The sequence below is a fragment of the Ochotona curzoniae genome, unplaced genomic scaffold, assembly GCF_017591425.1.
Source record: "Ochotona curzoniae isolate NIBS_2020 unplaced genomic scaffold, NIBS_Ocur_1.0 contig_1, whole genome shotgun sequence".
Taxonomy (NCBI): domain Eukaryota; kingdom Metazoa; phylum Chordata; class Mammalia; order Lagomorpha; family Ochotonidae; genus Ochotona; species Ochotona curzoniae.
The window spans coordinates 25395436-25410081 of NW_024464918.1; the positions used below are offsets into that span (position 1 = coordinate 25395436).

Below are 14646 nucleotides of genomic sequence, written 5' to 3' on the forward strand. Positions count from 1 at the left end.
CTCTCTCTCTCTGCCTCTCTCTCTCTGGCTCTCTCTCTCTACTGGCTCTCTCTGGCTCTCTCTCTGGCTCGCTCTCTCTGGCTTGCTCTCTCCCTGGCTCTCTCTCTCTTACTCTGGCTCTCTCTCTCTTACTCTGGCTCTCTCTCTCTCTATCTCTGGCTCTCTCTCTCTTACTCTGGCTCTCTCTCTCTCTCTGGCTCTCTCTCTCCTACTCTGGCTCTCTCTCTCTTACTCTGGCTCTCTCTCTCTCTTTGGCTCTCTCTCTTTGGCTCTCTCTCTCTCTCTGCCTCTCTCTCTCTGGCTCTCTCTACTCTCTGGCTCTCTCTCTCTTACTCTGGCTCTCTCTCTCTCTCTCTCTGGCTCTCTCTCTCTCTTTGGCTCTCTCTCTCTCTCTCTGGCTCTCTCTCTCTGGCTCTCTCTCTCTCTCTCTGGCTCTCTCTCTCTCTCTCTGGCTCTCTCTCTCTTACTCTGCCTCTCTCTGTCTCTCTCAGGCTCTCTCTCTGGCTCTCTCTCTCTGTCTCTCTCTCTTACTCTGGCTCTCTCTCTCTCTCTCTGGCTCTCTCTCTCTTACTCTGCCTCTCTCTCTCTGTCTCTCTCAGGCTCTCTCTCTCTGTCTCTCTCTCTTACTCTGGCTCTCTCTCTCTTACTCTGGCTCTCTCTCTCTCTATCTCTGGCTCTCTATCTCTGGCTCTCTCTCTCCCTGGCTCTCTCTCTCTGGCTCTCTCTCTTACTCTGGCTCTCTCTCTCTCTCTGCCTCTCTCTCTGGTTCTCTCTCTCTTACATGGCTCTCTCTCTCTCTCTCTCTCTGGTTCTCGCTCTCCTACTCTGGCTCTCTGGCTCTCTCTCTCTCTCTGGCTCTCTCTCTTTGGCTCTCTCTCTCTTACTCTGGCTCTCTCTCTCTCTCTCTGGCTCTCTCTCTCTCTTTGGCTCTCTCTACTCTCTGGCTCTCTCTCTGGCTCTCTCTCTCTTACTCTGGTTCTCTCTCTCTTACTCTGGCTCTCTCTCTCTCTTACTCTGCCTCTCTCTCTCTGTCTCTCTCAGGCTCTCTCTCTGGCTATCTCTCTCTCTCTGTCTCTACCTCTCTCTCTGGCGCTCTCTCTCTCTCTCTCACTCTCTCTCTCTCTCTCTGTGTCTGGCTCTCTCTCTCTGGCTCGCTCTCTGGCTCTCTCTCTCTCTGGCTCTAACTCTCTCTCTCTGGCTCGCTCTCTATCTCTGGCTCTCTCTCTCTCTCTGTCTCTCTCAGGCTCTCTCTGTCTGCCTCTCTCTCTCTCTGGCTCACTCTCTCTCTGTGTGTGTCTGCCTCTCTCTCTCTCTGGCGCTCTCTCTCTGGCTCTCTCTCTCTGGCTCTCTCTCTCTGCCTCTCGTTCTCTTGCTCTCTCTCTCTACTCTCTCTCTCTCTGGCTCTCTCTCTCTCTCTGGCTCTCTCTCTCTCTCTCTGTGGCTCTCTGTCTCTGGCTCGCTCTCTCTCTCTGGCTCTCTCTCTGGCTCGCTCTCTCTGGCTCTCTCTCTCTGGCTCTCTCTCGCTCTCTCTGGCTCTCTCTCTCTGGCTCTCTCTCTACTCTCTGGCTCTCTCTCTGGCTCTCTCTCTCTCTCTGGCTCTCTCTCTCTCTCTGGCTCTCTCTTACTCTGGCTCTCTCTCTCTTACTCTGCCTCTCTCTCTCTGTCTCTCTCAGGCTCTCTCTGGCTCTCTCTCTGGCGCTCTCTCTCTCTCTCTCTCTCTGTGTCTGGCTCTCTCTCTCTACTCTCTGGCTCTGTCTCTCTCTGTCTCTGTCTGTCTGCCTCTCTCTCTCTCTCTGGCTCTCTCTCTCTCTGTCTGCCTCTCTCTCTCTCTGGCTCACTCTCTCTCTGTGTGTGTGTCTGCCTCTCTCTCTCTCTGGCGCTCTCTCTCTCTGGCTCTCTCTCTCTCTCTCTCTCTCTGGCGCTCTCTCTCTGTCTGGCTCTCTCTCTTTGGCTCTCTCTCTCTGGCTCTCTCTCTCTCTCTCTACTCTCTGGCTCTCTGGTTCTCTCTCTCTCTGCCTCTCTCTCTGGCTCTCTCTCTCTCTCTGGCTCGCTCTCTGGCTCTCTCTCTCTCTGTGGCTCTCTGTCTCTGGCTCGCTCTCTCTCTCTTACTCTGGCTCTCTCTCTCTCTCTCTCTGGCTTTCTCTCTCTTACTCTGGCTCTCTCTCTCTCTCTGGCTCTCTCTCTCTTTCTGCCTCTCTCTCTCTTACTCTGGCTCTCTCTCTTTGGCTCTCTCTCTCTGGCTCGCTCTCTCTGGCTCTTTCTCTCTCTGGCTCTCTCTCTCTCTCTCTCTCTGCCTCTCTGGCTCTCTCTCTCTGCCTCTCTCTCTGGCTCTCTCTCTCTGGCTCTCTCTACTCTCTGGCTCTCTCTGTCTCTCTCTCTCTGGCTCTGTCTCTCTGGCTCTGGCTCTGGCTCTAAGTCTCTCTTGCTCTAACTCTCTCTGGCTCTCTCTCTGGCTCTCTCTCTCTCTCTGGCTCGCTCTCTCTCTCTGGCTCTCTCTCTCTCTCTCTACTCTCTGGCTCTCTGGTTCTCTCTCTCTGCCTCTCTCTCTGGCTCTCTCTCTCTGGCTCGCTCTCTGGCTCTCTCTCTCTTTCTGCCTCTCTCTCTCTTACTCTGGCTCTCTCTCTTTGGCTCTCTCTCTCTGGCTCGCTCTCTGGCTCTCTCTCTCTGGCTCTCTCTCTCTGGCTCTTTCTCTCTCTCTCTGGCTCTCTCTCTCTTACTCTCTCTCTGCCTCTCTGGCTCTCTCTCTCTGCCTCTCTCTCTCTGCCTCTCTCTCTGGCTCTCTCTACTCTCTGGTTCTCTCTGTCTCTCTCTCTGGCTCTGTCTCTCTGGCTCTGGCTCTGGCTCTAAGTCTCTCTTGCTCTAACTCTCTCTGGCTCTCTCTCTGGCTCTAACTCTCTCTCTCTGGCTCGCTCTCTCTCTCTGGCTCTCGCTATCTCTGGCTCTCTCTGTCTCTCTGGCTCTGGCTCTAAGTCTCTCTTGCTCTAACTCTCTCTGGCTCTCTCTCTGGCTCTAACTCTCTCTCTCTGGCTCGCTCTCTCTCTCTGGCTCTCTCTCTCTCTGTCTGTCTGCCTCTCTCTCTCTCTGGCTCACTCTCTCTCTGTGTGTGTGTCTGCCTCTCTCTCTCTCTGGCGCTCTCTCTCTCTCTGGCTCTCTCTCTCTCTGGCGCTCTCTCTGTGTCTGGCTCTCTCTCTCTGGCTCTCTCTCTCTCTCTCTACTCTCTGGCTCTCTGGTTCTCTCTCTCTGCCTCTCTCTCTGGCTCTCTCTCTCTCTCTGGCTCGCTCTCTGGCTCTCTCTCTCTCTGTGGCTGTCTCTGGCTCGCTCTCTGTCTCTGGCTCTCTCTCTCTTTCTGCCTCTCTCTCTCTGGCTTTCTCTCTCTTACTCTGGCTCTCTCTCTTACTCTGGCTCTCTCTCTCTCTGGCTCTCTCTCTCTCTGGCTCTCTCTCTCTCTGGCTCTCTCTCTCTCTGGCTCTCTCTCTCTTTCTGCCTCTCTCTCTCTTACTCTGGCTCTCTCTCTGGCTCTCTCTCTCTGGCTCTCTCTCTCTGGCTCTCTCTCTCTCTGGCTCTTTCTCTCTCTGGCTCTCTCTCTCTCTCTCTGGCTCTCTCTCTCTTTCTCTCTGCCTCTCTGGCTCTCTCTCTCTGCCTCTCTCTCTGGCTCTCTCTCTCTGGCTCTCTCTACTCTCTGGCTCTCTCTGTCTCTCTGGCTCTGGCTCTGGCTCTAAGTCTCTCTTGCTCTAACTCTCTCTGGCTCTCTCTCTGGCTCTAACTCTCTCTCTCTGGCTCGCTCTCTCTCTCTGGCTCTCGCTATCTCTGGCTCTCTCTCTCTCTCTCTCTAGCTCTCTCTCTTACTCTGGCTCTCTCTCTCTTACTCTGGCTCTCTCTCTCTTACTCTGGCTCTCTCTCTGGCTCGCTCTCTCTCTGGCTCTCTCTCTCTTGCTCTGCCTTTTATATAGTTTGTTTGGAACTGTGCTTTGACCAAGGCAATAAAAATGACTATTGCAACCATTTTCAAACTCGAACAGTCTACCAAACGTTTGAGTGAGGTTTTTTGTATGCCGCATAGCAAATGGTTGATTCATTATTGGCTGAGCTGCTTTCATTGTTCATATTTGTTAGAAATGATCTTGAGGAGATAGTTGTCCCTCCAGGGGAGGAGACAAAGTTTAGGTTCTTCTAGATCCTTTGCGATTCCATGTCAATTTTATCATAGGATTGTGTTTGATACTGCCTTGATGCATGAATCAATTTGGGGATGAGATGTAACTGAACAGCATGCATCCTTCCATTCACTTGAATCCCTTTTTTTCCTTAGCATTTTCCAGTTTTTTCTGTAAAGCTAGTACACATATTTTGGCACCAATTTATTGTATTTTAAAATTTTAATTTAAAAATTTTAGACTAGAGGAAAAGAGGGTTTGGCGTGTTTATGTGTGCCGTACCGTGTCGACCAGGCTAAATTCCTTCCTGATTTGTAACCCAGCCAGTTTCTTCATGCTGTTTCTCCTTTCCATTCTCACCGTGTTCTCCTTCTGGGATTTCATGCAAGTGCATGCAACACTGTACGATCTGGTCTCTCAGGTCATTGAGGCACTGCAGCAGTTGCTTCAACCATCTCTGCATGTGGAATTCTTGGGTGCAGTGACTGCTCTAACGCACAGAGCAAGGCCTCCAAATTGAGCAGCAGGAAGTGGGTGGACAGGGTAAAAGAAACGGTGCCTTCTGGTAGATGCTCCGTCTCAGAGGGACCTGAAAAATAGGCAGGGAAGGAAATCCTCTCCCAGATGCACATCATGTGCACACTCCTAAGGAAAGCTTTTAAAATTGTGTGTGAAAGGCCGACAGAATCTCTTCTAACTCAGTGTTCCAAGGTCCACAAGTGTCTGCTCCCTCGTGGAGTGTGTGCGGGCAGGAAGCTGGTCCTGGAAGCAGAGCCAGGACTCTCACCCAGAGATTCTAGTTTGAGGTCCAGGCATGTCACACACCATTTTAACCATTGTTCAGACTGCCCACCCTAAAATGGATTCTTTTTTATTAACATTCAGAAAGCAAAACAACAAAGATCTTGTAAATTAAAAGACAGGACACTGAAATTCTCAATGGATCAGAATGAGAGACAAAGGGAGAAAATACCCTGTACTGCGGGGAACAGAGCAATGGAAAATAGATGAGTCTAAGGAGTTCCTAAAGACAAAATGTGGACAGAAACAAGAAGGAAAACTCAAAAGGGAGAGAGAGAAGCTGCCCCTAGCGACTAAGTCACCCACGTCCCAGACTGGAGTGCTGGGGTTCAGATGGGTGCTAGTCCCCGTTCGTGCGCATGCACCATGGAGGGGCAGCACGCAGGACTATAGCAGAAGTGGACTTCTCACTCCAGACTTGGTAGAACTGGACTGAATCCTGCCTTCCGCTGTGGCCTGACGCCTGCCCCGAGCATCGCACACAGTCGAGCAGTGAGCTAGTAGTCAGGGACTCTGCCTTTCACATCTACTAAGATAGTTTTACTGTAAAAGCAACACATACATACACAGTTTAGTGAATTTAAAGCTAGTATTTGTGTACCAACCAACCAGGGCAAGAAATCAAACTGAGCCAGCATCTGCAGGAGCCTTCCCGTGTACCCGACAGGATTACCATGCCACTCTGCTCCTCCTCCCCAGAGGCAATAACTCTGCTGACAAATACGATGATGTACTTCCTTTTGTTTTTAAACTACACACGCACACACACACCCCTTAACACTAAAGCTTAGTGTTTTTTTTTTAAGATTTATTTTTATTATTTTTCTTATTGGAAAGGCAGATATACAGAGAGGAGAGAAAGAGAGGAAGATCCTCCGTCCAATGATTCACTCCCCAAGTGAGCGCAACGGCCGATGCTATGCCGATCTGAAGCCAGGAGCCTCTTTCGGGTCTCCCACGCGGGTGCAGGGTCCCAAAGCTTTGGGCCGTCCTCGACTGCTTTCCCAGGCCACAGGCAGGGAGCTGGAAGGGAAGCGGGGCTGCCGGGATAGAACCGGCGCCCATATGGGATTTCGGGCATGCAAGGCGAGGACCTTAACCACTACGCCACCGCGCCGGGCCCTAAAGCTTAGTTTTTGAATCATTTACTAATACATATGCATTACATCTTTGACTCAACATCGTAGCGTCCATTCATATTATATATATAGCTAATCACTATATATAATTATGTCCTTAGAGGTGTTTACAAGCCCAACTCAGCAGTATGAACCTGTGAGTAGTATTTATGAAAATGCCTTTCACATCCTTTAACATTTTACTGTTCACACACATTTTCTTCAAGTATGTATTTCTTCATGTGTGCATGTCTAATGACGTACTTGCGGATCACAGGCTAATGTGACTTTACTGAGAAATGCTGCTTTCCAAGGGGATTGTGCCCTGTGCGCGCTGGTGGTACGGTGGTGAGCACAGCTGCCTTCCGAAGTGGACCGTGCCCCTGACAGGACAGTCCTGTTTGGTCTTTGCCAATCTGGAGGGGGTGGAACAGTATTTCATTAAGGTTTTCATTTGCATTTCACTGACAACTAATGAGGCTGAGTGACTTTCCATATGATTATTGTTTGTTGTGAGTTTCCTGTCCTTGGAGTTGAATCTCAATAATACTTTGCAATGGTAATTATAATCTTAATATAATCTATAAACTAGGGTACAAGTGGCTGGGGTCCTTTCTCTTACAATTAGCCTAATTGTTTTGCAAGCTTGTTGGTGCTTTTAGAGGTTTTTTTTTAAAAGACTCAATTTAGCCACACTTTAATTCTTGGCAGGCACCCATGGCCTGGCTTGTCATTTCTATAAAAAGAAAGCTTTAAAAGTATTCTTAATCAGACTTTGAGTCAATCATTTTTTATTTTTACCCCCCAATCTGTAAGCCTTTTGGAAGGCTGAACAAATCAGACAACTTCTTTCGTATCTCACTGGTTACTGACATGACAATACTGTGGAACTTCCTGTCTGCGCCCTACCCGATACAGGGTCCCTGGCATTCTCACTCTCAGTGGTGGAGGCCTCTGAAATTGAAAACAAACCGTCATTACTGTCATGTTGTTTGGGTCTGGAGTGAACCGAAATAAAAACATGTGTACTATACCATCTTTAGACAGAACTACTCTTTTCAGGATCATTGTCTTGTCAGGGTCATATGCATTGCAAATTTGGATAGAGCTAAAAGAAATATTCTGTGTTCCCTCTAGAAAAGGTTCTGAATATCATAGATTGTACCATCAGTCTTGAAAATACGGTATATAAAAAACTGACTTGAGGGCCAGTGTTGTGGCCCAACAGATTAAGCCACTGCCTTTAATGCCACCTCCCATATTGGAGTGCTAGGTTGAGTCCCAGCTGCTGTGCTTCTGATTCAGCTCCCTGCTGACAGGTCCAGAAAAGCAGCAGAAGGTGGCCGGAGTGCTCGAGGTGCCTCACTTCCTGTGGCCGTTTGGGGAGTGAATGAGCTGATGCAAGATCTCTGTCACTTGTTCTCTTCCCACTCTCTCCCTCTTTTCCCAGAATCTTCCACTGGGCTGTCAGTATTCTAGAAAAATAATTTATCAATGATAAAACAGTTGAGGATTGTTATTTTAGAAAAGTCACTTTAAAAAAAAATTTTATTGTAAAGGCAGACATACAAAGAGGAGAGACAAAAGATCTTCTGTTCACTCCCCAAGTGGCCGTTATGGCCGGGGCTGAGCCAATTTGAAGCCAGGACCTCTTCCGTGTCTCCCATGCAGACACAGGGTCCCAAGGCTCTGGGCCATCCTCTGCTGCTTCCCCAGGCCACAAGCAGGGAGCTGGAAGGGAAAGGGGGTAGGGGGGAGCAGCCTAGACACAGACCAGTCCCCAGAGGGTATTGTGGTGCTTAGAAGGAGGAAAATTAGCTATTTGACCTGTTATCCCAGGTCCTAAGCATTATTCTGTGCTCAGTAGGCATCTTTTTGAGATGATGGAAATGGCCTATCTTATGCTTGTGCTACTACTGAGTATTATGTATCAGAGAATATAAAATGTTATGTTTGTATGTATGTAATATCTTACTAAGGGAGATTTTAAGTAAATAAAGGCCCAGTACTACAAATTTAAATTTAGGTTACTGTCTTGTGCAGGTTTAGCCACTGCCAGTAGTGCCAGCATCTCATATGGACACCAAGTCCCAGCTGTTCCACTTCCAACTCAGCGCTGTGCTGAAGCACCTGAGAACCTGGACGGAGTTCCTGGCTCCTGGCTGCAGCCTGGGCCAGGGACCCATTCACTGCTGCTTTTTGGGAAGTGAACCAGCAGATGGAGCATCATTTTTTTTTTAAGATTTTTTTTTTTTATTGCAAAGTCAGATATACAAAGAGGAAGATCTTCCATCTGATGATTCACTCCCCAAGTGAGCACAACGGCCAGTGCTGTGCCGATCTGAAGCCAGGAAACAGGAACTTCTTCCAGGTCTCCCACATGGGAGCAGGGTCCCAAGGCTTTGGGCCTTTCTCAATTACTTTCCCAGGCCACAAGCAGGGAGCTGGATGGGAAGCGGAGCTGCCGGGATTAGAACCGGTGTCTGTATGGGATCCCGGCGCGTCCAAGGCAAGGACCTTAGCTGCTAGGCCACGCCGCCGGGCCTAGATGAAGCATCTTTTTCTCTGGTTTTCCTTCTGTCCCTTTTCCTTTGAAAGGAATAAATCCTAGTAAAATGATACAGCCTCTCCACTCTGCTTTGGGGATACTCCAAAGGTAAAGCCCTTGTGTTTGTAAAGATTTACTTATTTTTGTTGGAAGGACTGAAGAGAGTCTTCCATCTGCTGGTTTACTCCCCCAAAGGCCCCAAAGCCAAGAGTGCTGCTGGCCTCTCATGTTTAATTTTGCAGAAAATTATTTATATTTCTTAACAGAACATTGTCAGTGCATGGGTCTGAGGAGTGTTTTGTGGTTGCTAGAACCTGAACTGAATGTCCGTGTGACTGTGGAGTAAGAAGCAAGTGAAGGATGTTTTGTTCCCCTGACGGTCATGGTGAAGCCCTAACGTTGTTCGCTTCCTCCTCCAGCCCAGGAATGAGACCAGATGTGAGCTCTCCTCCATCGACCTCTGCCACAGCCTCGGGACCACCTCCCAAACTCTGCCTGGTGTGCTCCGACGAAGCTTCGGGATGCCATTATGGGGTCTTGACTTGTGGAAGCTGCAAAGTATTCTTCAAAAGAGCAGTGGAAGGTAGTGTGTATTTTGAAGAGTTTTATGTTTTATTTACTGGTTCCTATTTCTGAAACAGGTTTTTACATTTTTATTGTATGCTAAGCCCATATGGTAGAAAGGAGAGGGTGGTCCCCAGGTATTCCAGAAATCAAAAAGTATGTTTGAAAAACCAAACAAACAGTGTTAGGATGAAATAGAAAAGCGTAAATTAATAGGAAGCAATCTGGTCAAGAGAGCAGATGGTTATATTATAAGCAGAAGGTTACATTATAAGAAAGTGCTTATCTGGGATGTTTGGCTTAGTGGTTAAAATGCCTCCACCGGGACAACTGGGTTCAAATTCAGGTCCACTCACGCTCCCTGCTAATGCACACCTCATCCTTGGGTGTCACTCAGGAGGGAGAACTGAATTGAACTCCCAGACTCCCCGCTCAGCCCTGGCCCTTGAGATACTTTGGGAATGAACCATCGCTTGGAAGCTTTCTCTGCCTGAGAGGTATAAAAATAACACTTTTTAAAAACTTAGTAGGTGCAATGGTGGAATGGAGATGTTCTCTGCCATAAGCTAGTTGTTTCAGAGCCATTAACTATAACCTGCCTAGAAAAATGAATGACAGAACTGTGAGAAATGCAGTTCATTTGCCTTCTGGTTTTCCTGTTAAGCCAGGGCACCGTGCTAAAGAACGTCAGTGCCTCTTCCCCCCGTCACTGTCAATGCTCACCGGCCACAGACGGGAGGTCAGGTGACGTCACTGTATCAATGTTCTAGTAATATAAACTGCACCCCTGCTGACAGAGGCATGATCCCCAGAGAGCTCCCTGAAGTGCACTCTGCAGCCAGTGCTGACTGGTGGGAAACTGCACTTTTCTGTTACCACCAGTGTGTCGTCACTGAAGCAGTTATTAGGCACCACAACCTGAATGGATGACAAACTTCTGATGAGTTCTGAAGGTATGAGGCAATTTGCCATGTAAAAATGGTTATTTGCTGATAGTTGTGTTCAGTTCATAGAGTAACTTGTTCCCCTGCAGAGAGAGGCACACTTGGCCTACGCCACCTACGAGTCATGCGCAAAGCATAACCCTGCATGGTGCACAGTCCCCAACCAAGGGCCTGTTGCTGAGCTCAAACTCAAAAGGAGGAAGCCACTTCTTGTTCCCAGTTCAGCACTTTCTCAAGTATTTCCATTACATCATTGTAGTGGTCACAGTAATACAGTGCAGCTGCATGTAGTAGCATTGACGCATTGAAAGTGAAATTCAGAGTGAGGCATGAACATTTAAAGGAAAGCATGTGCATTAGTGTTGTTTTCACATTCATGTTAAAACAGCGCTACAATTCAAATGACTACAGGCACCAACTGTGTCATTTTGTAGCATTAATTTAATACAAGGGAAGGAGGGCAGGTTTACTTGGTGGTGGTGGTGTGATTTTTGAGAATGCATACATGCATGCCTAACCTCAAAGCATTAAAGCTAGACAGACCTGCCAAGTGCAAGAACACTGCAGACGCCGAGCTCTGCGCTGACTCCCTACTCTACAGTGTCAAGGTTCTCAGAGGGCCCTTTGCAACTCTACAATTTTGTGATTCTTTGATAGGCATTTTACATATATAGACACAGTATAAAAAATTGCTTCAAAACCCAGATTGGGATTTTGGAGGACTTCATTATAAAGCTGTCCCTACTATGATGTCCTATTTTTGAGTACATTTTTCATGCCTCAGATGAATACAATTTTAATGGCTGTGAGCACTCGGATGCTAGGAAGGAAGATTAGTACTTGACAGTTTAGGAAGTTGGGGATCAGTACGGGAGTGGTGGACTGGGGGATTCCAACGCAGCTGTCCCCAAGCAAGTTCTTAACCCCAATACTACACTGACTCCCCAAGGTAGATAAACTTGTCAACTGCAGGCGTAATCTTGTTATATCCCAAAGATGAACTCAGACTGAAATTAACAGCTACCATTTATTGAATGCTTGAAACTGCTGTTAAAAATCAGCAGATGGAAGATCTTTCTGTCTGTATCTCCTTCTCTCTGTAAATCTGCCTTTCCAATAAAATATATATGTATTTTAAGGGTTTATTTTCGTTAAGATTTGTTTTTATTGGAAAGTCAGATGTACAGAGAGAAAGAGACAGAGGAAGATCTTCCGTCTGTTGATTCACTCCCCAAGCAGCAGCAACAGGTGGAGCTGAGCTGATCTGAAGCCAGGAGCCTCTTTGGGGCCTCCCACATTGGTGCAGGGTCCCAAGGCTTTGGGTTGTCCTCAACTGCCTTCCCAGGCCACAAGAAGGGAGCTGGATGGGAAGCGGGGCTGCCGGGATTAGAACCAGTGCACCCATATGGGATCTGTCATGTGTCAAGGTGAGGACTTTAGAACTGTGCTGGACCTGTGGTAGCCAAGTTTTAAAAAGAGTTGTGAAGTGGGCATTTGAGAGACAGGTAGCACCTGCTTGAATTTTTTCCTTACATATTTCCCAGGGAATGTTTTTTGCCAAGAGAAAATTATGGTGGTTGTTGTTAACATGTTATTCAGTATTGGACATGATTTGAAGGTGAAGATATATTCATACACCCTTATGTTCTAAAGGCATGTGAAATAATGATTTCTGTAGGATTGGCATACAAGAGTTGAATTTGCCATATCTATTTAACCTGACTGGATAGATGCTGGCAACTTCAACATTCAAGACGAAATTCTTTCGCGGAGGGAGGAGGCATCTAATTTGTATACGGTATTGTAAGATTGACTGTCATTTTTCTCATGGGCCTCTCATGTTTTTTGCCAGTTGTCACTTTATTCAATATTCCTTTTCGTATTCAATCACAAGTCTACATAGTGATAAAAGGTATGTTCTGTATAAGACAGTTTTCAGAAATGCTCACTTTGGAGAGTTAGTGACTGCACTGCAGCACACAAGGGATTTGGAGAAGTGCCGTTTAAAAAAATTAAGGGGAAAACATATTTGTGCACTTTTACGTATGTATACCTGTTTTCAGATTTTTGAGCAAAGTGATGCTTTGGTCATGGTGTACTGACAAGTTCACTGCTTCCTTCCTCTGGTCTTGGTCATGATCTGCCAAGAAATAAACAGACTCTACATAAAAGAACTGTGGGATTTTAACAGTGCCTTTTATTCTATTCAGGACAGCACAATTATCTTTGTGCTGGAAGAAATGATTGTATCATTGATAAAATTCGAAGAAAAAATTGCCCGGCGTGCCGTTACCGAAAATGTCTTCAGGCTGGGATGAACCTGGAAGGTAATGTCTAAAGAATCTCCTGTGTATCTTAGGAATCTTTAATCATTTTTAAAATGTAAGACTCAGGTTCTAAGTGCTCTGCTGGTATGCTGGTGCAGTGAGAACTTCTTACGTGAGTACATGATGTCTGTTCACTCATCAATTCTAATTAATAATGCCAAATCATCACAGTTCATATACTAAAAAAAGGCATTAGTTAAGGATGAAATGCACACTAATTAAAAAAAAAAAGGAAAGTTGCTTCTAGTAGACAGATCCTTTATTTTAATTGCATTATAAATAATGCTAATTATTTCTGCTCCATTTCTCAGCAAAAACTAACACTTTTTTCTCTAATATAAACATGGGTATGTACCTATGAGCTTTGATTTTTAAAGCTGGTCAGCAGCCCGTGAAACTCTGTTTTTCTCATCCCCATGCCCACCCGCTCACCAGCACGTGCAGATTGCACTTTCAGAATCCTGTCAACACCACAGAACCTGTCCACCTTGGCAGCCGTTTTGAAGTCTTGTCATCCTTTCACCTCATGTTTCAAGATTGACTGGTTCTCTTGCCCCTGGTGTATTTTTTTGTTTCTCTTTTTTAGCTGAACTGTCTTTTGGCAACCTTATTTTATCTTATTTTTAAATTATATTTACATTTAAGCAGTTTATACTATTCAAGTGAGAGTTTTACAGAACTTCATGCACTGTAGGAGCATCGTAACAGACTTATAACTCTAATAAGCAATATATTAACAACTGAAGAGTAGAACAATCTTAGGCGAGTCAGCAGAGCAATCCCCAATAACTTAGCAAGTGAGGAATAACTGAACTCTGCATCCTACCTTAGTGAGGTCTAGGAAAAGCCAGATCAGGAACCTGAACAGTGAGGTACAGGCTGAGCAATTATAGGCCAGCTGACTTCTTCCTGTCTGTTCAATGCCTTCTATATTAGTCTGTCTTTCTGAGCTAATTTTGGGGTTCCTGAGCAACCCTGATGGTCATTGTTTAAGAGAGGACAGGGAGCCAAAGTTGAAACTTAAGTAAGGACCAGAGAAAGCTCCTCTCCGCGAGTCAAGAAAGAAATTTACAATTCTGCTATCTCTCAGGACCACCCAGGGCTCCTGGCTGTTGCTCTGATGTATCACCCTATGAAGAGGGCTCAGAGCTGAAGCAACTGTACTTTCATCTTAATACTTTTTCATCCTGAAAACTATGGCATTGGAGATGTTTCCTTCTCAGATTTATTTACATGCCCTTTTTTTTTTTTTTGCCTTTACTATCTGTAAACAACATCCAAGAAAAGTAAAGTGCTAGAATAAACATAGGTCTGGTCATTTAAAACTGGAGAAAGTGAAACTGACCTTTCCTGAGGCACAGTGCAGCGCCGGGCTAGCTGGCAGCATCCATCACAGAACTGGGGTGTCACAGCACCAAGTCCTGACGGCAGGGACTGCTTCTTTGGAAGAAAACAGGATTGAGTTTTAAGAAGCTGAGCAGGAATTAGATGCAAAATAAGGGCACAGAGATGATCAGATTTGTATTTTGGAAAGACTAACCTTAATTGAGAGACCAATTAAACCATGGTTCTGTTGATAGAATAACCATTGCTGCTTTCTGGAGCTACTGTGTCATGCATGTGTTATGAAACAAAGTAGATTGACCAGCACGAGTAAGTAGTCTTTAAGTCTGACTAGGTTAAGTACTCCCTTAAACATCTGCTGCCTAAATTCTTCCGCGTGATTGACAACTCACAAAGATGAATCACAAATTCTTTCACAGTTCCCTTTCAGAACCAGAGGGGTATTTTTTGTTAACAAACCACACAATTATTCCCCACTTTTGTATGTATCAGATTTTGGCCAAGATTTTAACCAGCTTCGCTTGCTGCTCACGAATTCCCAAAGTGTGTAATAAGCATTTGACAGTTTCAGAATAGGTCAATCACTGAACTTTTTAGGTCTTTAATTTCCTTTCAGTCTTACTCTTTGCCCTGAAGTGTCACGCCCAGTGAGGTAGTGTGATATGGGGCTGCTGCTCTGACACAGTGAGTTAATGTATGTCCTGTGCTTGTGTCATGGCTCTTCACCTTGGTTCCAGCTTCCTGATGACCAGTCTTTCAAGTGCTGAGCCGCAGATGAAGCTCCAGGTTGCGCCTGGCCCGGCCTTCCGGAGAGCGAAGCAGCAGATGGACGATCTCTGTGTTATC

General features: G+C 46.3%; 1 protein-coding gene across 10 annotated transcripts in view; it reads left to right on the forward strand.

Moving 5' to 3' along the window:
- Positions 1-14646, forward strand: part of NR3C1 (nuclear receptor subfamily 3 group C member 1) — an 87998-nt gene that overhangs the window by 59473 nt on the left and 13879 nt on the right. For 6 of the 10 annotated variants that reach the window (XM_041000093.1, XM_040999981.1, XM_040999907.1 and 3 more), the window contains exons 3-4: positions 9041-9207; positions 12340-12456. In XM_041000093.1, coding sequence (XP_040856027.1) covers positions 9041-9207; positions 12340-12456 — 284 coding nt within the window. The remainder of the gene's footprint in view (positions 1-9040; positions 9208-12339; positions 12457-14646) is intronic. The other 4 variants (XR_005885907.1, XM_041000337.1, XM_041000179.1 and 1 more) reach the window with 1 other exon arrangement.